Source organism: Puma concolor, chromosome C1, assembly GCF_028749965.1.
Source record: "Puma concolor isolate L17-30 chromosome C1, mPumCon1.1.hap2, whole genome shotgun sequence".
Taxonomy (NCBI): Eukaryota; Metazoa; Chordata; class Mammalia; order Carnivora; family Felidae; genus Puma; species Puma concolor.
In genome coordinates, this window is record NC_141674.1 from 5400966 (window position 1) to 5424480 (window position 23515).

The 23515-nt window shown below is 40.8% G+C and overlaps 1 protein-coding gene across 1 annotated transcript in view; it reads left to right on the forward strand.

Annotated features, from left to right (window-relative positions):
• The window catches only part of PER3 (period circadian regulator 3), a 57402-nt gene that overhangs the window by 22694 nt on the left and 11193 nt on the right, over positions 1-23515 (forward strand). The window contains 8 exon segments of the mRNA XM_086715583.1: positions 376-502; positions 11383-11515; positions 11976-12082; positions 12305-12478; positions 17704-17949; positions 18361-18479; positions 18482-19027; positions 20616-20703. Coding sequence (XP_086571709.1) covers positions 376-502; positions 11383-11515; positions 11976-12082; positions 12305-12478; positions 17704-17949; positions 18361-18479; positions 18482-19027; positions 20616-20703 — 1540 coding nt within the window.

Below are 23515 nucleotides of genomic sequence, written 5' to 3' on the forward strand. Positions count from 1 at the left end.
GCGTGTGCGCCGCTCCTGCACCTCAGCGCCTGTGACTTCCTGTTACAGATTCTGGACCTTACTCGATCGCAGACGCCCTGCTTACCCCATTTTGGTTTGAAACAATGGCTGTTGAAAGAAAATACCAGCTTTGGAAGGTGATATTTGGGTTTATTGTACGATTTCTGAAGATTACCGTTTTGCGAATAGACGTGTCTAAAGTCTCATTTGTACTGGCCGTGCCGAGGCCCGGGGAGGAAAGTGAGTTAACGTGGTCACTGTGTTCTCAGCCGACATGTCCTCAGAGAACCGGAAGTTACGTGTGTTTTGTTCGTGTATCTTTTAATGTACATGTTTATAATTTCTGAAGCACCTTCTCTCATTCTTTTCCCTCAGCTGACTTTGCAGCAGGTCTCCGCCAGTCTAAACAAAATTAAGAATCTCGGTCAGCAGCTTTACATTGAGTCAACGGCCAAGTCACCAGATAAGCAAGTGACGGCGATGCGCACAGGACGGCTTGGCGGTGAGTCAGTGGAGCAGCGCCCAGACCTCCTCCCACGGCTCTGCCCTCTCCTGGGGTGACGTGGGCGTGTGAGCAGAAAGCCACAGGCCGGTGCTGTCACCTTTCACCTTTCCTTGCCCGGGTGACGAGAGCAATAATGATAATGGGAGCAGCAAATACTGCTCGGGAAGCTAAATGGTATTATAGTGTATTTCCACTAAAGAATTAATGTTTTCGGTAACACCAGCAGATTCATAGATTCTTCCGAATAAGGTATCTATAAATCAAAAAAGTTAATTAAAATTTTTTTAATTTTTTTTTTTGAGGGGGGGGAGAGAGAAACAGCGCAAGTGGGGGAGGGGCAGAGAAAGGGAGACCAAGAATCTGGGAAGCAAGCTTTGGGATCTGAGCTGTCAGCACAGAGCCGGAAGCAGGGCTCCAACTCACGAACTGTGAGATCATGACCTGAGCCGAAGTCCCACCTTAACAGACTGAGCCACCCTGATGCCCCAAAAGAGTTAATTTTAGAGTATGTTTCAGATTTTAGAAAGTACATTAACATAATAATTCTGTCATTTAGAACAAATGAATATTTATGACCTCAACTGAATGTAAAATTGGGGATTTTTTTTTAAATACATGTTTATGAGGTAAGGAATGTTCCTAAGGAATTGGATCAATCATGATGATTGACATTGTTTAGAAAAGTTAACCTACTGGCATTACATAGCAGAGGAAGGATCTGTGATATAACGTAGAGACCAAGTTTCATTAACTTTTTTAGTTTAGTTAGCTTTCCCTTCACTTGTCTTCCTGAATGTTAATATAACTTTGGAAGTCGTCATAGGTTTGGTCACCAGAATATTATTAATGGTCTCTATCCTTGTCAGGTGTGGGTATTTACACAGTAGGGGTGAAATTTCTTCTCTAAAGTCAATAAGAATAAAAAATAATCATAGCTATATCCTTCAGTACTTGCCATGATTTACACAACAAAAACATCCAACCACTGCTCTTTCAGGTGGTATCACAGGGAGCCCTGAGGCTGCCCTCCCTATACAGCATGCCCAGGCCGTGGGTTTTTCTTGTTGCCTTGGTAGGAGCACTCTGCTTGTTTCTTTTGCTGTAGCTGTAAGGGCACGAGACAGAAACAACTTTTTTTGTCCCTTGAAACCATCAGATTTCCTACCTGAAGTATCTGACTTGCTGTATGTTATTATCCCATGTCCTAGCATTGGGACTTCTTTAGGGAGATTTGACGGCTAAAATTTGTACATTTTTTCTTTATTTAAAGAAAGTGGTCCACTTTGTGCTGCTCACTGCTGCTTAGGCCTAGGACCTCATGTGAGGGCCACAGTTTTTTGTCCTGACCTCTATATTTCTTGTCAGAGTGGAAATCCTTTCTTACCTTCTGCTTTGTTCAGTTTTGTATCACCCACCATTGGCCTGGAAGTGCCATCACTGTCATGGTTTAAAGGCTGTATTCAAGTTGTAGCTAATTCTGTGCATTTACGATGCTGTTCTAGAAACTGACATTATCCCACTACTTAGCTATATGCTGTATTTGACTCTAACACACATAGGACGTGTCTTTTGGGTGAGAGGGAAGATCTGCCATTTGATAGAGCTTCGGAGAACTAATGTTACTTGGGCATCTTGATTTTATTAACATCTCAAGACCTACAAGTTTAAAGAGCTAGTAAAAAATCTTTATTACAACTTACTCAAAAGAAACAAGTATGCAGCTTCAAGATAATCTTATAATTTAAATATTAGAAATTGAGTAGAAATAAGTCCAACCGAAAGGAAAATAGTAAGTAGTCATTGTGTACATAGCTTATGTACAGGGTGCCAGAGCCAACAAGAAGATAAGGTTTTAAGTTTATATTTTTACTTTTCTTATGAGGGCAGATTAGGCTTTGAAATAGAGGAAGATGGGAAATTTTCAAAAGTTAATACGGAAAGCCAAGGACTAGCAAAGATATAAAGCCCTTTCATCAGCTTTATATACTGATGCCAGTTGCTAAAAGCAGCTAGAGAAATTGGGGAAAATGTTCCGGTTCTGGGGTGGTAGTGCTTGAGGGAGAGATCTTGATCGATGAACTGAACTCATTCAGGGTGAGCGTGCTTTGGTTTCTGCTCAGGGAGAGATGGAAAGAGCATCATTCCAAACTGAGAAGGAAAAAAGCCATATGGCAGCAAATTCATGAGCTTTCTTGAACATGTCAGAGTACTGAGGCTACGTGGCAACCAACAGGCCTAAAATCTAAGGGAGAAACGTGCTTGCAGGGAGAAGTGAGATACAGCCCTGGATACTGATGCACTAGCTGACGGAACTGGTAACTCGCAAGAGACAGGCCTCCAAGGCATAGTACCAGGGGAAGACCACAGGCTGCAAGTGGAGCAGATATAGGAAAAAACCCAAAGCTCACTTGCGCACCAGCCACCACGTAAGTACAAAATGTCACTAGAGGAATTGGAAAGCTATAACGACGTTGAATGGACCCATAGCAACGGCAGACCTTAGGCCTGGCCAACAAATTAGGTTAACTCGAACACAGACCCAGCAGAAGGAAAGGCATGCTAGTCTCCACTGTCCTACACAAGATACTCAGTTTTCAACATATGAAAAGGCAAGGAAAAAAACTCCCAGGAGATAAAGCAGCCATCTGAACAAGAGACGGATATGACACAGATGTTGGAACTACCCGACAGGGAATTTAATATATTAAAATCTATGGGACAGTGAGCAGCATGCAAAACCACATGGGTATCATAGCATAGAGATGGGACATAAAATAAAGGATCAAAAAGAAATACTAGAGTTGTAAATATGTCTTGGATGGGCACTCAACACACCCAAAAAAGGAATCCATAAACTTGAAGATCGATACATACAGGTTATGTCAACTGAAACACAAAGAGAAAGAAACATGTAGAATAGAGCCTCTAAGAACCCTGAGGCACTATCAAATGATCTAACATAAGAGTAATGGAATCCCAGAAGAAATACTGGAAATAACGACCAAGAATTTTCCACAGATAAGAAGAACACCAAGTAGCATAGATACAAAAAATAACCAAATAAAAACCAATCACAAGATAAAAACACCACATACGTGGGAAAAAAATACACCACGTACTTGGAAATACCATATTCCAATTGCCAGAAACAAAAGCAAAGAGGATATCTTGAAGGTAGCCAGAGGAACATAGAGCACATACAGAAAAACAAGGATAAGAATTACAATAGGCATTTTTTTTAGATGCTGGGGACACTAGAAAACAAAATGTCTTAAGACAAAAAAATTGTTAGTGTAGAATTCCCTACGTGGTGGAAAGTATCTTTCAGAAATGAAGGAAATTGAAAGATTTCTTAAACAAAAACTAGGCGGGGAGTGTATTGCCAGCAGATCTAGTCTATAAGAAACGCTAAGGGAATTTCTAAAGGGGGAAGGAATATGGTACCGGACATAAAACTTGGATCTACACAAAGAAATGACAAGCACTGGAAATGGAGTTAATGAAGAAGTTTTATTTTTTACATATTTTTAATTGCCCTGGAAGGTAACCAACTAACGCAAAAATACTCTTCTGCTTTTGTGGTCTATGTTAAAATACTGCAAAGGATTGGGGGAGGCACTGGAAATGTGCTGCTGTGGAGGCCTTACATCAGAAGCAATATATTATTTGGAGGTAGAAACTGATTTCTAAAAGATGTATGTTATGAAATTTAGAACAGCTATCAGAACTAGTTTCTAAAGAAGCAATAAATGTCATTTGACAAGATAAAGTGGAACTTAAAACATTTAAAGCAAAATGAGGCAGAAAAGAAACAAAAACCCAGATGGAACAAGTGGAAAACAGCTAGCAAAGTGGTACACTTTAATTCAGCTATATCCATAATCACATGAAATGTGAATGGTCTCAATATACCAGCTAGAAGACTGACACTGTCAGTGGGTGAAAAAACAAGAGGCATCTGTGTAGTATCTACAAGAACTCATTTTGCAAATAAAAATATAGGTTACGAGCAAAAGGTTACAAAAGATTCACATGCTAACAGGAATAAAAAGAAAGCCGGAAAGCTGTATTAATATCAACTAATGTAGACTTTAGGATCATGAACTTTATCAGGGAGGGTTTCAGAGGGATATTGCATGACAACAAAGTGGTTGATTCTCTGAGAGCATGTAACAGTCCTAAAAGGTTATGCACCTAACATCAGAGCTTCAAAATACATGAAGCAAAAACTGATAAAAACTTTGAGAAATAAACAAATCCTCAGTGGTAGAGACCGTAACAAACCTCTCTCTAATTGGTAAAACAAGTGGACAGAAATTTAGCAAAAGTATAGAAGATCTGAACAACACCATCAAGAAGATTGGCTTGAACATGTATGGAACATTCCAACCAACAACAACATACTTATTTTTCTGAAGGGCACATGGACCATTCATCAAGATAGACCTTATTCTAGGCCATAATACAAACCTTAACAATTTAAAAAATATATAAATCATATTAAGTATATTCTCTGACTTGATTAAACTAGAAATCAGTAACTGAAAGGTTTGTCTAGAAAATTCCCAAGTGTTTGAAAATTAGAGAACACATATCTGAGTAACCTACAGGTCAAGGTCTTAAAGGGAAGTAAAATCATTTTGAAAGGAATGAATTGAAAAGACAACAAAAAAAATTGTGGAATGAAGCTAAAGCAGCGCTTAAAGGGAAATTGATATAGCATTGATTGTATAAGAAAAAGAAAAAAGGTCTCCATCAGTAATCTAAGCTTTCTCCTAAGAAATGAGAGCAAGAAGAGCAAATTAAATCCAAGGTAGGCAGAAAGAAGGAAATCTTTAAAACCAGGTATCGATGGAATTGAAAATAGAAATAAGAGAAAATGAAATCAAAAGCTGATAAAAATAAAATTAATCTTTTGGCCATACTTAATCAGAAAAGAAGACAGAAATGGCCAATATTGGGAATGAAAGATCACACAGATGTTAAAGTGACTACAAACAACTCTATCCCCCCAACTTTGGTCTGTTATTTGAAAGAAACAAGCTATCAGAACTCAGTGAAAATGGGGCACCTGGGTGGCTCAGTTGGTTAAGCATTCGACTTCAGCTCAAGTCATGATCTCACGGTTCATGGGTTTGAGCTCCGCATCTGCTCTGTGCAGACAGCTCAGAGCCTGGAGCCTGCTTTGGATTCTGTGTGTGTCTCTCTCCTCCCTCCCTGACTCATGCTCTCTGGCTCTCTCTCAAAAATAAATAAACATTAAAAAAAAAAAAAAGAACTCAGTGTAAAAGTAATAGGTAACTAGAATAGACTTCTGTCTACTACAGGTACTGAATTTGAAATTGAAAACCTTACAAAAAGAAAACTAGGCCCAGATGCTTTCACTGGAGAGTTCTGTCAAACATTCAAGGAAGTAATAATTCCAGTCTCTACATAATCTTTTTGTCAGAAAATTGAAGACAGAAAAAAAATAGAAGAAGGAAGTTTGGAAAGGAAACTCCCAAACTCATTTTATGAGCCCATTAGTACCGTAATACTGAAACAAGATAAAGACAATTCAAGAAAAGAAGATTATAGACCAGGATCCCTCATTAACATATTTGCAAAATCATCAAATCAAACTCAGCAAAGTATAAAAAAGGCAAATACATCACAATCAAATATGACTTATTCTAGGAATGCAAGGTTGGTTCAATATGTGAAAGTCAAGCACTTTAATTCTTCATGTTAACAATAAAAAAGACAAACCATCAGATTATTTTAGTAAATGGAGAAAAAGCATGTGACAAAATTCAACATCTACATATGATAAATATTCAAAAATGAGAAACAGAAAAAGAATTTCATTAACCTGACAAAAAGGCATCTACAAACACCTACAGCTAATGTTATGCTTGATGGGAAGAGAATGCTTTTACCCTAACCTAGAGAACAAGCCAAGGGTATCCACTTACCATGTCTTAATATTAGACTGGAAGTCCTGTCCAATGTAGTAGGCAAGAGAAAGAAATAAAAGACATACAGATTGGAAAGGAAGAAATAAAACACTTTCCATTCACAGATGACATGACTATCTACATAGAAAAATTCTGAAGGATCTATAAAAAAAAAAAAAAAAAAAAAAAACTACCGATTTTAGCAAGGTTACAAGATACACAGTCCATGTGGAAGATCAGTTAAATTTCTGTGTACTAACAAGGAACAATTGGAAACAAATTTTTAAAAACTATGCAAAACTGAAATACTTAAATACAAAATCTAACAGAAGATATGAAATAATCCATATACAGAAAACTGTAAAACATTGATGAAAGAAAAACTTAAAAGTACTAGGTGAATGAAAAGATATATCAAATTCATGATTTAGAATACTCAATATTGTTAAGATGTCAGTTCTCTCCAGGTTGGTCTGTACATTCAATGTAATTCCAATTAAACTCTCAGCAGGATTTTTTTTTATAGATATCATCAAGAGGATCCCCAAACTTATATGAAAAAATAAACTAAAATAGCCGAAACAATTTTGAAAAAGAAAAGCAATGTTGGAGGACTTACTCTACGTGATTTCAAAACTTACTAATTAAGGGGTGCCTGGGTGGCTCAGTCGGTTGGGCGTCCGACTTCGGCTCAGGTCATGATCTCGCGGTCTGTGAGTTCGAGCCCCGCGTCGGGCTCTGTGCTGAGAGCTCAGAGCCTGGAGCCTGTTTCAGATTCTGTGTCTCCCTCTCTCTCTGACCTTCCCCCGTTCATGCTCTGTCTCTCTCTGTCTCAAAAATGAATAAATGTTAAAAAAAAATTTAAAAAAAACTTACTAATTAAGACAGTGTGATATTGGTGAAAAGATCAGTGGGACAGATTAGAGACAAAACAGACTTACACAAATGCAGTTTTTGACAGAGGTGCAAGGTCAAGTCAGTGGACAAAGGATAGTCTTTCCAACAGATGGTACTGAATGATTAGACATCCACATGTATTAAAAAACTGAACCTCAACACATAGCTCACATGCTATACAAAAGCTAATTCAAACTTGATTATAGACCTAAATGTAAAACTTAAAACTATAAACTTCTAGAAGAAATCTTAGGAGAAAATCTTTGTGGTCTTGGGTTTGGCAAAGAGGTTTTAGATACAATATCAAAAGCATGACCCATGAAAGAAAAAAATGGATGAGACAGGCTGTATCAAAATTAAAAACTTCTCCTTGAAGGACATTAGTAAGACAATGAAAAGACAATATTTGCAAATTATAGGTACAATAAAAAAATTCCTATCCACAACACATAAAAAAACAATCCAATCAGAAAATGGTCAGTGGGTGCCTGGGTGGCTCAGCTGGTTGAGCCTCTGACTTTTGATTTCGGCTCAGGTCATGATCTCATGGTTCGTGAGATTGAACCCTGTGTTGGGCTCTGCACTGATGGCACAGAGCCTGCTTGGGATTCTCTCTCCCTCTCTCTCTGTCCTTCACCTGTGCACATGGCACGCACACTCTCACTCTCTCTCAAAATAAATAAATAAACTTTTTTTTTAGTGGTCAAGAGATCTGACACTTCCGCAGTGAAGTACACCCAGATGGCAAATAGCATAGGAAACCATGCTCAATCTCAGTCATAAGGAAATGAAAACCACATGAGATACCATCACACACCAATTAGAATGGCTAAAAAGTAAAAGACAAAGTACTGACTATACCGAGTTGTGGCAAGAACTGTGAGCACTGGAGCTCTCAGTGCTGAAGGTAATGTCAAATTGTACAGCACTTTTGAGAAGTTTGGCAGTTTCTTACAAACTAAACATTCTCTCTTTTGCTATATGACCCAGCAATTCCATTCTTATTTACTCAAACAAAAGAAAAACTCGAGTTCACACGTAAACTTGTCTGTGTGTTTATCACACTTCATTCACGCTCATCAAAAATTGGAAACAACATAAGATGTCATTCACCATTTAGGTAAATGGTTAAACTGGTCCATCCACACAATGGAGTATTGCTCAGCAGTAAAAGGGAAGGGACTTGATTCCTACAGCAACATATATGGATCTAAAATGCATTTTACCAAGTGGAAGAAGTCAAAATCAAAAGGTTACATATTCTACAATTCCATTCTAGAAAAGCATTCTTTCTGCATTGACCACAAAGGGACAGCTGAAGGGAAATTTCTGAGTGATGGAAACATTCTGTTTGTTACTCTGGTGGTAGAAACACAACTTTGTGTGCATTTGCTAAAAGTCATGGATCTGCACACCTCATCCCACCCAGAATGTAGAGGAAACCCAAAGTGATAGGAAGCCTGTGACAGATGAATCTAACTGCATCACAAATAAATGGCATTAAAATACTGAGGGTATAAGGAAGAAAGGAGCTAAGTAACTTTGGAAATCAGTGTGTTAACTGGATACCCAAGGACTAAATACAAAATGCAAATGGACATGAACACTGTAATCAAGTTGATAAACTTGTTTCTTATCCGAGTATGGCTTAGCAATTCCAAAGGTAATTTAGACGTAGGGTAGGTTGAACAAACAGGTGTGTATGTTATAGATAACAATAGATTCCTCACTATGAGAGAGGGAACTTACAGATCAGCAAAGAGGGAATGTTAGAATTGACTCTTGGTGCTGGGTTGGAGTTGAAGGTGTCAGCATGAACTCGTGCCTTTCTATTTAATGGATGCATGGACAGATGGATAGACAAGGGTTAGCATACATGCATTATATTTACTGGTTTTCCCCATTGAAAGGATTTACAAGGAAGTCCTTGTAGAAATAGGAAATTGCTGTCAGTGGTCATTATGCTGTACACCTTAAACTTACACATTGCTGTATGTCAGCTATATCTCAATAAATCTGAAAGGGGAAAAAACATTCACAGTAATAACTGCTGTGGGGAATATCCTCCAGTGAAAGCTGAAATTAATTGAAATATTTTTAAATTGTGGTATATATATATGTATGTACATGTATACACATATACACGTATGTATATATTTTTTCACCATTTTAAAATTTTTGGGCGGGGTCCTGGGTGGCTCAGTCGGTTAAGCATCCGACTTCAGCCCAGGTTGTGATCTCACAGTTCGTGGGTTCGAGCCCCGCATCGGGCTCTGTGCTGACAGTTTAGAGCTTGGAGCCTGCATTGGATTCTGTGTCTCCCTCTCTCTCTGCCCCTCTCCTGCTCACGGGCTCCCTCTGTCTCTCAAAAATAAATAAAAATGTTAAAAATTTTTTTTTAACATTTTTATTTATTTATTTTTTAAGTTATCTGAGGGGGAGAGAGAAAGAGAGAGCAGGTAAGGGGCAGCGATAGAGAGAGAGAGAATCCCAAGCAGGCTCTGCGCCATCAGCACAGAGCCCGATTTGGGGCTCAAACTCATGAACCGTGAGATCATGACCTGAGCCAAAATCAAGAGTTGGAAGCTTAACCAGCTGAGCCACCCAGGTGCTCCTTAACCATTTTTAAATGTGCAGTTTTGTGGCAGTAAGTCCATTCAAGGACTTTTCCAGGGAGAACTCTGGCAGACAGCAGCTTAACCAGTGATGAAGGCTGACAACACCCACAACAAAATATGTCAAGGTCATGTACCCCTGTGGTGTGGGGCACGGGGAAGGGCACAGCACCTCTGCAGGAACCCTCCCCAAGATGCATAACCTCAGCCTTATCATAGAGAACATCAGGGAAACTCACATCAAGGGGCAGATCAGGAGAGACTGAGACATTGACACTTGATATCACTGTGAATCTCAGGTTGGATCCTGGAGCAGAAAATGACAGTTCATGGCACAGCAGGTGAAATCCAAATAGGCTGTGGTTGATTGGCAGTGTGCCACTGTGAATTCCTTAGTTTTGTTCATCCTGTTACAGTTCTGCAAGATGTTACATTAGTGGGTGCTGGGTAGAGGGTATTTGGGAACTCTACTTTTTTGTAGCCCTCTTCGAGTTTAAAATTATTAAAGAATTAAAAGTATAAAGGTTCATAAATGAAAGTTAACGAGTCATCTTTCAGTTAATTCCCTCTAGAAATTGAGTGGTCTCTTCCGACGCAGCTCAAATGACCTTCATTAATAACAACAACAACCGTGGCTAACCCAGCCCCTCAGCAGTACTGAACATAGTTACTCGTTCCTTGAACCAGTTTACCTTCTGGGTCTCTGTGACGCCGTATTTGGCGGGCTCTCTCTTACCTGTCTCCATGCTCTTCTCCATCTCCATTATTAGCTCATTGCTCTCTACACAAGGTTGAAGCTCTTCAATGCTCCAGCCTGAGGCCGTGTGTCTTCCCTGTGTACCTCTGCTATCTAGTACGGCAGCTACTAGCCACATTGGCAATCTAAATTCAAATTCTTTACAAATAAATAAAACTTAAAATTTAGTTCCTCAGTTGCTGTGGCCGCATTTCAAGTGCTTAATTGTCGCATGAGGTGTTAGTGGCTACCATATTGGACAGTACAGATGAGGAACAGTTCTGTCATTGCAGGAAGTTCTGTTGGACACAGCATCTGCCTGGCAGCCCCTTACACTTCACGTTGTGTCTGGTTGCCCCCGTCCCGGTGAGGCCAGGATCAACCAGTCGGCAGGTAGTGTCAGCTCAGTATTGTAGAGTCTCCATCAGCCTTTTATCTAATGGTCTTATTCCTCGATAGTCTTTGCTGAAACATTTGTTTCACCCCTTTTTTGTAAAAAACAAAAGACAAATGTGATCATTTTGTGTGGATGCCTTTCTGTATCAGTGCATTTTTTTTTTTTAGATCTGACCTTGTTTTTAATAGCTACAGAATGTTCTACTGAATGTACACATGCTAAAGGACCTGATCTAATTTTGTGGGGTAAGTTCATAGGTATATAATATTTTTAGTTACACATCCTTTCCGTTTCAGATGAGCAGAAGGTCTCTTCTGCCTTCCAGACGTTGAAAGACGATAGCATGCATGTGGAGTCTAGTGAAGATTGGAGAAAAGACCAGCATAGCCCATCTTATCAGCAAATAAACTGCATTGACAGTGTTATCAGGTGTGAGACACAAGTTTTGAGAACATGCCAGTTTTTCCGAAAGCATACATTGTCTCTGTAAGCACACACCTTCCATCGTCCTTAATATCTATCGTCTTGATTGTTCACTATAAGTCAGTAAGTATTTATGGAGTACCTACCTACAGTTTATAATAAATTGAACATTTCAAGGGATGCCAAACAGGAAGATTGGTCCCTTCTTTGAGGGAGCCATGGCACAGTTGAGAAGACAAGACCTTGATGATAAAAATTAAACGAGCCAAGGTTTGGAGATCAGTTCCAGGCCACAGTAAAAGAGATGTGACACTCCAGTGATTCAGGCTGGGAGAGTCAGGGAAGACCTCATCAAAGGAGAGTGTAGGGCACACCCACGCAAAAGTGCCGTGAGAAGAGCAGAAATGTGGGAAGTGGCAAAATTAGGGGCCAGGGAGGCACACGTGACCTAGTTATGTTGTTGCAGATACCTGAGGAGCTGCGACGTTCCGGCTTTGAAAAGGAAGAGCGCGTCCTCTTCATCCTCGTTAGACAGACAGGACCACAAGGCAAGTGATGCCCAGACCTTGCACGGTAACGCGAGTGCCCTCCTGGCCAGCCAGAGGATGGGTACAGAGCCATCCCTTTCTGGTTTTCCTTCAAGGGTTTGGTCTCTATTTATTTCGTGAATCACCAACAATCCTGGTTTCCTATTGCTCCTTAATGGCCAGTTATAAACACCTGCAAACTTGGTCTTTAACATAAATTTCCTTTGAGGATTTTTCTTTTCACTGTCGGTTTCTCTCATGCCCCCAGCTGCGCCTCAGACCCCAGCCACAGCTCACTTGAAGATGTCTACTGCCAGGCGGTCCGCAGACGCTGCAGGACGTGCCCCCCGGAGCCTGTCCCCGGCGGCGCTGAGCCTGGGCTCTGGCACGAGCCAGTGTAGCTACGGCAGCACCGTTGTCCACGCCCCGCCGCCAGAGTCAGGTGCCACGTTTACCTCCTGCTCTAAAGAACACTCCTATGAAATTCGGGGTCGTGAGAAAACACATCATTAATATCAGTTACTTAAGAATGACTTCTGGATTATAATTACGTCGTCCTTTCTTTAAATCAGTCCGTAGTTTTGGAAATACCACCTTTGTATCGGTTACATAGTTTGGACCATATTTCTAAATCATTGTCATTTGTTGATCACATCAGCTGACACGTGGAAGGCACTTAGAACTAACAGAACCCAGTGACATAGTAGTAAGTCCTCAGCAAGTGTTAACTATCACTAATGAGGTTGTTTATGGGGCTGCCTTAGGTCACTTTGTTGTTGCCCTTGAGAGAAGGTGTCCTTGTCAGACTGACATTGGCCGTGACCAGATGGACCGTATACACATCCATATTTTTATATTGGCCTGATAACAATGAGGAGAGTGTGTTCAAAATTCTCTTCCTTTTGGGCGCCTGTGAGGAGTTGGGGATGCCTGTCCCTTCTCCTTCAAACTCCACTGCCCACCCCCCAGGCTGGATGCCACGCCATGCCACAGTTCTTGTGGACGTTGGAAGGGGGCTACCCAGCGGCCATCGGGCGAGGTGTGCATGTGTGCATATGAGTGTGCCCCACGTTCTCAGTGGGGGGCGGGGCAGGTGGGAAACCCCTGAGGGCCTGTGGGGTGTTAAAAAGGGTTTTTAAGAAAACAAAGGAAAAAAATATCTCTTCCTTTTAACAACATAATGACTTGGTAAATTCTTCTGATGTCTACTTTTTGTTCCTTTTTACTGTCTCCTATCCTTTGACTTTGTCCTTACAACAATTTGGTGGATGAAGTAGTGGTGACAGAGGTTTTAAATCAGGTTTTTCGGTTATCTGACTTCTTGTTGCTGGTCTTCAGTGGCCCATCAGGAAACGTGTTGAGCTCTTACGGTGTGCAGCCATCTGTCCTTAGTCTTTCATAGGAATTAACTCATCTAATCTTGACACTGACCCTTGGACACGGAGAGTACAGTATTGACAGGCGGGCTGGGGGTCGGTGGGAAGAGACCAGAGACACAACCGTTGGAGCTTAGATTATGTTTCTAATGAACTGAAAATAGAGTTTTATTGGAGCTGAGCCAGTCCCCCGGGAAAGAGCAGCTGCACAATTTTTTAGTATACCTTTTCTTAATACTTTCGATTCCAGTGTGGACATAATAGCTGCCGGTGACTCAACCCATACAAGGTGGGGTCTCATCCAATGGGGAAAGATTTTGTGGTCATGCCACTGTACTTTTTATAACCTGGTGCGTATTACCATTTTGAAAGATTGATAGTGAAGCCTGTAAGCTCTCACTGAAGGGAATTTATTGATAATTGTTCTGATCTTAAACCAATCTCAGCATCTGTGGGACCACATCTTTCTTCCAAGGAGAAGAAACACAAGCACGGTCTCTGTAAAGTATCTGTATGTCTTTTGCTCTCTGAAAAGCCTGATTCGTGCAGTTTACACCCTGACTCTAATTAAACGATCGGGTCTGAGGACCATGACTCCAAATGCATTTCCCTGCAAGCTATGGCCTCCATTTCGTATACACAACAGTTAAGGCACAAAGGAGTTAAGTGACTTGGGCAAAGTTATGTAGCAAATGAGTGGCAGAGAAGGGAATCAGACATTAATAAGCAGTCTCCAGAAACCATTGCCGTTAACATATTTTTTAATCCATAACAGGGTCAAGATGGCCTGTGAAATAAAGCCAGGAGATAAGTTACAATGTAATTTTAAGAAACACACAAATGATCCAAAAGAAGGGCAGAAAAGGAGGAATAGAGCAACAACCACCATCACCAGAGGGAACATGTCAAACCCATCATAATAGCTCTAAATCTAACTGTATCCCCTCCACTTAAAAGGCAGAAATTGTCAGAACAGATTAAAAAAAAAATCAAGACCCAGCTATATACTGGCTGGAAAGTACAGTTTAAATATAATCCACCAAGGGATTGAGGATAAATGAATGAGAAAAGAGGCACAACGCAGATGATGAGCACAGGAGGACTGGTGTGCCAGTGGTGATAAACTAGACTTCAAGACAGAGTCTTCCTAGAGATGGTTCATAGTGGTGAGCAGTTCACCAGGGAGACACAACAATCATAATACATTATGTATATTCGCTAATAGCAGAGTTTCCAAGGTAGGAAGTAAAAATGGAAAGAGTTAGAAAAAAATAGACTTTCCATAACCATTGAAGAATGTAACACTGCCTCCGTGCAGTTAATAAAACATCTAGTTAAAAAAAACGAGTAAAGCAGTAGATGATCTGAGCAATGCTGTCATTTACATTCAGAGAACATAGCACCCAGTATGTGCACAATACGAGTTCTTTTCAAGCCTACGCCATGCATTCATTGAGGTATAAAATATGTTGAGCTGTACTACGTCTCAAAGTTAAAATAACGTTGTACATACTATGCTCTCTGGCGAGAGCTAATTCAGTTAGAAATCAGTGAAGCCATCTGGGGTTAGAGTTTTCTTGGCCAAGTTTTTAACTACAGATTCAGGGCTGTTCAGGTTTTCTACTTGTTGAGTGAACTTTGTTATTGCCTGCCTTTCAAAGACTTGGTCTGTTTTGTCTACATTGTCAAATTTATTGGAATAAACATGTGCATAATGTTCTCTTATTCTTCTTTTGACACCAGTAAGATCTCTAATGATGTTCCATCTGTCATTTCGGAGGTTGTCACCTTCATGTCTTCTCCTTTTTCTCTGATCAGTCTGGCTGGAGTTGATCGATTAGATTGGCCTTCTCAAAGCACCAGCTTACAGTTGCACTGGCTTGGTTCATTGTTTTCATATTTTCTATGTCACTGATTTCTCCTCTGATTTTTACTGTTTCCTTTCTTCCACTTTCGTTTTATCTTGCTCTTCTCTTTCCAGTCTCTCAACGTGGAAGCTGAATTGATTTTGGACATATTTCTTTCCTAATGGATTAAAAACAGTTTTTTTTTTTTAAGTTTATTTATCTTGAGAAAGAGAACGAGGAGGGGAGGGGCAGAGAGAGAGGGAGAGAGAGAGAGAATCCCAAGTAGGCTCCACACTATCAGAGCGGAACCTGATGTTGGAGCCCGAACTCATGAATCGTGAGACCATGACCTGAGCCAAAACCAAGAGTCGGATGCTTAACCAACTGAGCCACCCAGGTGCCCCTCCTAATGGATTTTAATACAAATTTTCTTTTTTACCTCTAGCTGCGTTACACACATTTGGCTGTATTGTGTCATTTTCATTGTGTTCAAATACCGACTACTATCCCCTAACCATCTCCTTTGAAATCACTTATGTCATCATGTATCTATATTTGCTATCATATATTACTTCAGTACCACATATTTGGGGGCTTTCCACAGTTCTTTCTGTTACTGATTTCTAATTTAATCCCCTTGTGGTCCAAGAAAATACGAACTCGAATTCTTCTGTATTTGTTGAGCCTTGTTTTATGGTCTGTGATGTGTTCTACCTTGATGGCTGTTCTTTGTGCACTGGGAAAGAAGGTTTATTCTGCTGCTGTTGGTTGAATATTTTCTCAGTGGAAACCAGGTCAGGTTGGTTGATACTGTTGTTCAGGTCTTGTCTGTCCTAACTAGTCCTCTCAGTATTTGTTCTGCTTCTCGAGGAGTCCTGAAATCTCTGACCGTAATTATGCATTTGTCCATTTCTCCTTGTGGTAAAACTGGTTTTTGCTTCACGTGTTTTGAAAGAACTTTTTATTTTGTGCATAAATGTTTAGCCTTCTTCTGAATTGGCCCTTTTTTCATTGTGAAATGACCTTCTTTATCCCTTGTATAGTCTTGACTCTAAAATACACTCTGTCTCATATTAATATATTCACTCTAGCATTTTTTTAAATCAGTATTAGCATCTTCTATCTTTTCTGCCTTTTTGCTTTTAACCCAGGTATGTTTATGTTCAGAGTGAGCTTTACTTTCATGGCTGCTTAGGGACTTAGGGTATACATGTTCAATGGTTCACTGTCTACCTTCTGGAAATACTGTATCACTTCAGGTATAGCATAAAAATCCAAGAATAGTGTACTTCTGCTTCCCCCTTCTGGCCTTTGTCTGTTGGCATAAGTCTTACTTCCACATATGTTATAAATCCCACCCCACGCTGCTGTTGCTCACGTGTAGGTACTGGTTATCTCTTCAACTATTTACCCATGTGGTTACCTCTTCCAGTGCTCGTGGGGCTCAGACTCATAACTCCAACATCAAGAGTCACATGCTCCTCTGCCTGAGCCAGCCAGGTGCCCCAGTACTATCAATTTTAAATCTAAAAAGACAACTCCAAGTCTGTCTACAGGTGTTTACTATAAGTTGTGGTATACACATAAAATGGAAGACTGTGATATGTAGACAATGTACAATGGCTGTCTTCGTGCTGGTAAAAGGGATGCTCCTGGGGCACCTGGGTGGCTCAGTCAGTTAAGTGTCCGACTCTTGATTTCAGCTCAGGCCATGATCTCACGGTCATGATTTTAAGCCGTGCATCGGGCTCTGTGCTAGGCACGGAGCCTTCTTGGGATTCTTTCTCTCCCTCTGCCTCTGCCTTTCCCCTGTGTGTACACATTCTCTCTCTCTCAAAAAAAAAAAAAAAAAAGTGGGGAGGAGATGTTGTTAAGTGAAAAAAACTGTAGAGAGTGTACATATTATATGCCTTTTGAGTAAAAATCGGGGTGGGGAATATGAATCTGTATTCATGCTTATTTATAGGTGCATAAAGAATCTGGACTGTTATAGAAGGAAATAAATGGAGTTTCTATGGGGGAAATAAATGAGAACTAGATACATAGTAGACAGGAATGGGGAGCATTTACTAACTGCCTGTTTAATGCTTCTTGATTTTTGAACCACATGAATATACTACAGATTTTTAGAATTAATTCAAAGATAAAACATATTTGAAGAATTTAAGAAGATAAAATACTTACAATAAGAAGATATTAGTAAATGTGTATATGCACATTGAGTGTTACAACTCTGCAAAATGTATATGCGAGTGTACAAAGAGTTTAAAGAAAGGTAGAAAAAAATAAAACAACTTATTTGCTAGGTTGATGAAGTTTCTTATATTCCAGCTATTGTAGTAATGGTTGTAAAAATTTAGTGAAAAGCAATTAGATTAGTGAAAATAAAATAAATGCAAACGATTGATAGCAATTAAAATTAAATCTGTCCCCTTCCACCTCAGCAGAAGCGACTCTGGCAGAGGATGCTGTCCCAGCGTGTGAGCCCTGGACCCCGTGCTCACACCCAGGTCCGCGGACCTCAGAAGAATTTCAACATGTAGGGCTCACAAAAGCCATGCTGTCAGCCCACGCACAGAACGAGGAACAGAATTATGTTGATAAATTCCGAGAAAAGATCCTGTCATCGCCCTACAGAGCCTGTCTTCCGCAAGAAAGCAGAAGCAAAGCTAAACATTTGTACGTTCAAGGTAGTTACGTTTTAAAAACCGTGCCTCGTTTATCAATTCCATAAATATGTGTGAGTACTGGGAGAGAGGAAGTGAAGAATTGGAGGGTTGTTTTTAAGAAACAGATGGGAGAGATGCTGAACTAAATTCCTGCCGACAGTTTGTTGTCTGGGATAACGATTTCTTAGATGCTGGGTCTGAGAAGCTGATTTGATAAGAAAGTGATTGAGAGATTCTGAAGTAAGTTTATTTTCTAGCAGCAGCTTTTACCTGGGCTCTTGCTCCTCTTTTTAGTAGCCGTGGTAGTGGACGCGGTTCCTGTTGGCAGGTGTCGTGTCTTCTTCATCTGCTTACAATTACCTGTGAATGAATGGCGTTCTTCTCTTTTTTGGTTCTAGTTTCCATAATATGCCCCCCCCTTCATCCTTTCAGGAGGCTCCGCTTCCAAGCAGAGCAGCGCGGCCGGCGGCAAGAAGGGGAAGCACAAGGGGAAGAAGCTGCCACAGCTGCCGGGCAGCAGTGGCACTAAGGACGCCTTCTGTCCCCACTTGCGAGGGGACGAGGGGACGTCCAGGACACACAGCCCTGGGGCCCCTCCCCCGCCTCCTCTCCGTGGGCCTCCGGCCTGTCGTTCCCGGCTCCTTCCCCCGTCCCGGCCCTGCCCCGTGGGGGAGGAGGCCACGGGGCAGCAGTGGCTCTGTTCGAATGTCTGTCTGAGCCACGTTTGCCCAACTGCTTGCAGTCTTTTCCTGCCCCCCCTCCTCTCTACTTAGATACTTTGATGACCATTTTCCTGCACGAACCCCCTGTCTGTCCCCTTTTGTCACCATCCTTCCCCCCATATCCGTTCTTGGGAGCACCAGACTCTTCCGAAATTCCACCCTCAGCATCGGCAGTGGCTGCCAGGCTGGAACCCCTGTGGTCGGTCCTCAGCCGAAGGCGAGCTGAGTGGAAATGGGAGACGCCGCGTGAAGAGCACGCACTCACTACCTCGAGGAGCAGCTCACCACTGTGGCTCAACTTACTGCAGGAAGACACGCTCAGATCCCGCGAATCTTCAGATCAGATGAGAAGGGGTATTTGCCCAGAAGCCGAGGATGTACGTGACACTAACTTCTAGCATGTGAGTGAGAACATAAATGTGCGTCCTCTTGTTAAAATTAAGGCACTCGCACCGGGGCCGACACTGAAGGCCGAGCAGGTAATCGGCATCATAGCTGTGGCTGAGACTGTGCGCTATGATTTGCACTGTATCCCCCTGACTCCATGTAACAGGCAAGAACTAAACAGCCTGCTGAGTCCTGGTTCCTTAGATACTTGGTAGTATTTCCCAAAGTGCTGTCTTTCATATTTCCTATGTGAACCGGGCTCCCCGCCTTTAAATTTTTTTTTTTTTAACATCCGTTTATTTTTGAGAGACAGAGCGAGACAGAGCATGAGTGAGGGAGGGTCAGAGAGGTGGGTACACAGAATCCAAAGCAGTCTCCAGGCTCCGAGCTGTCAGACAGAGCCCGATGCGGGGCTTTAACCCATGAACCGCGAGATCATTATGTGAGCGGACGTCAGATGCTCAACCGACTGAGCCACCCAGGCGCCCCTCCCCCGCCTTTAAAATGTGATATCCAGTCATTTAATTTGACACAGTCATTGCCTACAAAATGTATTTTCTTCTTTACAACTGGGGTTGTGTTCTGGTAAGTTGGGAGTAAACCATACTGACAAGACCTGAACTGAGTGAGTGTGCCCTTGGAGGCGTGGTTGAGGGACGGAGGTGAGGTGTGTATGGAGAAGGGAGCGGCCGCTGTTTGTCATTGACTTATCACTAGAGGAGGCAGTTTCTAGTTGGATACTTACACACATCGTTTTCAAAACCAGAAATTGTGTGGGTCATTTTCCCTTAACTTTTTTATCTCTTTACCTAAAAAGCCGTTCTCAGATATATTTATCTGGCTAAACTTTGGAATCCGATGTTCTATACTTAGGTGTAGGAATCAAGACAAGTGTCAATATTTACAATTTTCTTTGGTCTTCCCTTCAAGATATGATACCATTGTTGGACAAGTGCTCAAAATGTGATGATCCAGATAGAGAAAATATGCTCAATTTTGAAAGCCTGATATTAGTGCACTTGCTAGAATCTCATGCAAGGCCGTGTATCCTAGTGAGCAGAGCTAGGCTGTGGAATAAGACTCGGAGTCAGACGCTCTGTCACTTGATCAGCCGGTTCGCTGAACCAAGTCAGTCAGCCCTCCTTTGCCTTTGTTCCTGACTTGAAAAATGAAGAGACGGAACCTTGATAGCTTATTCTGAGGATTAAGTGAAGTAATATTTACGTAGTCCTTCTTCCCATGCCATATAAGCTCAGGGTAGCTGCAACTTTGTTTCATTCGCTGTAATACTCGTTTTGGGAATAGTGCTAAGAACTGACAAAACGGTCGGGACATCCGGGATGACAAAACAGCAGAATTAAAGTGTACGACCGTATGGCGCCTCCCGTGCAGCAGGTGCAAACCCAGCCATATATGTAATGTTCCGTGCAAAGGGACGGGGACAGGCTGAACTGTTTGCTTGCCAGTTATGTATATGCTTCATTTTGTTTAACGTGCGAACTTCAAGATCTGCCAGTTATTTTGTAATATGATGCCTGAGATGTTAAAAATCTCTTCTTGTGGCCTTCCCTTCTGCAGCGTGTTGTAGGCAACAGCGGGAATAAGAACAGTTACACGGCATTACTTCACGAGGAGTCTCCTTCCAAAACAGGTTCTGCAGCATCGGGTAGTGGAGCAAAATGATGAATTCCCCACACTCTGTTGCCAGGAGATCACTGTGTAATGGGCCATCTGGTTTGGGCCCTGGTGCGGGAGTAATTTGTCTCTGTTTATAAGGTTTATTGGGGTGCGTTTACATACAATAGAATTCACCGGTTCTGACAAATGTATGCATTTGTGTAACCGGCAGCACAGTGACCGTACAGAGCATTTCCATCGCCTGGAAAAGTTCTTCTGTGACCCTTTGTAGTCAGTCTCTGCCCTGATATTCCAGCTCCTGGCAACCGCTGATCTGTTCTCTGTCACTGTAGTTCTGATTTTTTATAATTTTATGTGAATTGAATCATCCAGTATACAGTCTTTTGTATAGGGATTCTTTCAGGTAAGCCAGTGCTGCTGAGATTGATCCTTACTGGTGTTCCTTCCTATTACCAAGTACAATTAAATTGTGCGGACATCAGTTCACCAGTTGATGGTTATTCAGTTGCATTATGAATAATGCTGCTATGAACATTGAGTGTGAGTCTTTGTACACATGTGTTTTCATTTCTCTTTGGTAAATACATAGGATTGAAATTGCTAGGTCATGCGGTAAATGAATGATTAGCTTTATTTATTTATTTTTATTATTAAAGTATTATTGATATACAACGTTATATTAGTTTCCAGTGTACAACATAGTGATTCAGCAATTCTATACATTATGTGCTGCTCACCATGAAGTGTAGTTACCATCTCTCACCGTATATTATGACAGTGTTATTGATTGTATTCCCTGTGTGGTGCTTTTCATCTCCATTAACTTATTTGTCTATACCTGGAAGTTTGTACCTCTTAAGCCCTTCACCCATTTCACCTAAACCCATCCCCTCCCCTCTGGCAACCAACCATCAGCATGTTCTTCATATTTATGAGTCTGTTTCTGGTTCATTTGTTCTTTTGTTTTTTAGATTCTCCTTGTAAGCAACATCATATGGTATTTGTCTTTTTCCGTCTGACGTAGTTCACTTACCAAAATACCCTCTAGGTTCATCCATGTTGTTGCAAATGACAAGGTCTCATTCTTTTTTAAGACTGAGTAGTAGTCCGGTGTGTGTGTGTGCGTGTGTGTGTGTATCACATCTTTTTTTTAGGTTTTTTATCTTAATTCTAGTGTCGTTAACAGACAGTTTTATATTTGTTTCCTGTACAATACAGTGATTCAGCAGTTCTGTACATCATTCAGTACTCATCATAAGTGTACTCTTTAATCCCCACCCCCTATTTCCCCTATCCTCCTATCCTCCTCCCCTCTGGTAACCATTAGTTCTCTAGAGTTAAGGGTCTGTTTCTTGGTTTGTCTTTCTCTCTTTTTTCTCCCCTTTGTTCATTTGTTTTGTTTCTTAAATTCCACATATGTGTGAAATCATACGGTGTTTGTCTTTCACTGTTTCACTTAGCATGCACTCTAACTCCAGCCATGCTATCACAAATGGCAAGATTTCATTCCTTTTTATGGCTGAGTAATATTCCATTGTGTATGTGTATGTGTGTGTGTGTATACACGCACGTATATACATATATATGTAAATATATACATATGTGTGTATATATATTTGTATATGTATATATACATACCACATTTTCTTCATTCATCCGCCTATTTATGGACACAGGTTACTTCCATGTTTTGGCTATTGTAAATAATTGTGCTGTAACCTTAGGGATGCATATATCTTTTCGTATTTGTATTTTTGTTTTCTTTGTATAAATATCCAGTAGTAGAATTATTGGATCGCATGGAATTTTATTTTTAATTTTTTTTAGGGAGGTGCATATTTTTTTTCACAGTGGTTGCACTAGTTTACGTTTCCACCAACAGTGCACAAGGATTCTCTTTTCTCCACATCCTCGCCAATACCTGTTGTTTCTTGTGTCATTGATTTTAGCCATTCTGACAGGTGTTAGGTGGTATCTCATTGTGGTTTTGATTTTAATTTCCCTGATGATGAGTGATGTTGAGCATCTTCTCATGTGTCTGTTGGTCATCTCTGTGTCTTCCGTGGAAAAATGTCTGTTCAGGTGCTCTGCCCATTTTTTTCATCAGATTGGTTTTTTTGGTGTTGAGTTGTATGAGTTCTGTATGTATTTTGTGTACTAGCCCTTTATCAGATACATCCTTTGCAAATATTTTCTCATGTTCAGTAATTTGTCTTTTATTTTTTTTAATGTTTATTTTTGAAAGAGAGAGAATCCCAAGCGGGCTCCGCGCTGTCAGCGTAAAGCCTGACATAGGGCTCCATCTCACAAACTGCAGGATCATGACCTGCGCTGAAATCAAGTTGGACACTTAACCGATTGAGTCATCCAGGCACCCCTGCCTTTTCTTTTTTTGATGGCTTCCATTATTGTATACAAACTTTTTATTTTGGTGTAGTCCCAGTAGTTTGTTTTTGCTTTTGTTTCTCTTGCTTGAGTGGACATATCCTTAAATATGTTGTTAAGGCCAATGTCAAAAAAGATGACTACCTTTTATGAATGAAGTTTTATGAATTCACATCTCAAATTTAGGTCTTTAATCCATTTTGAGTTTATTTTAGTGGCATCAGAAAGTGGTCCAGTTTTTCATCCTTTTGCATGTTGCTGTCCAATTTTTCTAATCCCATTTATTGAGGGTCCTGTCTTTTCCTTCTTTTACATTCTTCATCATAGATTAATTGACTCTACGAGCATGGATTTCTTTCTGGACTCTGTTCTGTTCCATTGATCTATGTGTTGGTTTTTGTACCAGTACCATACCATTTGGATTACTGTAGCCTTGTAGTGTATATTAAAATCTG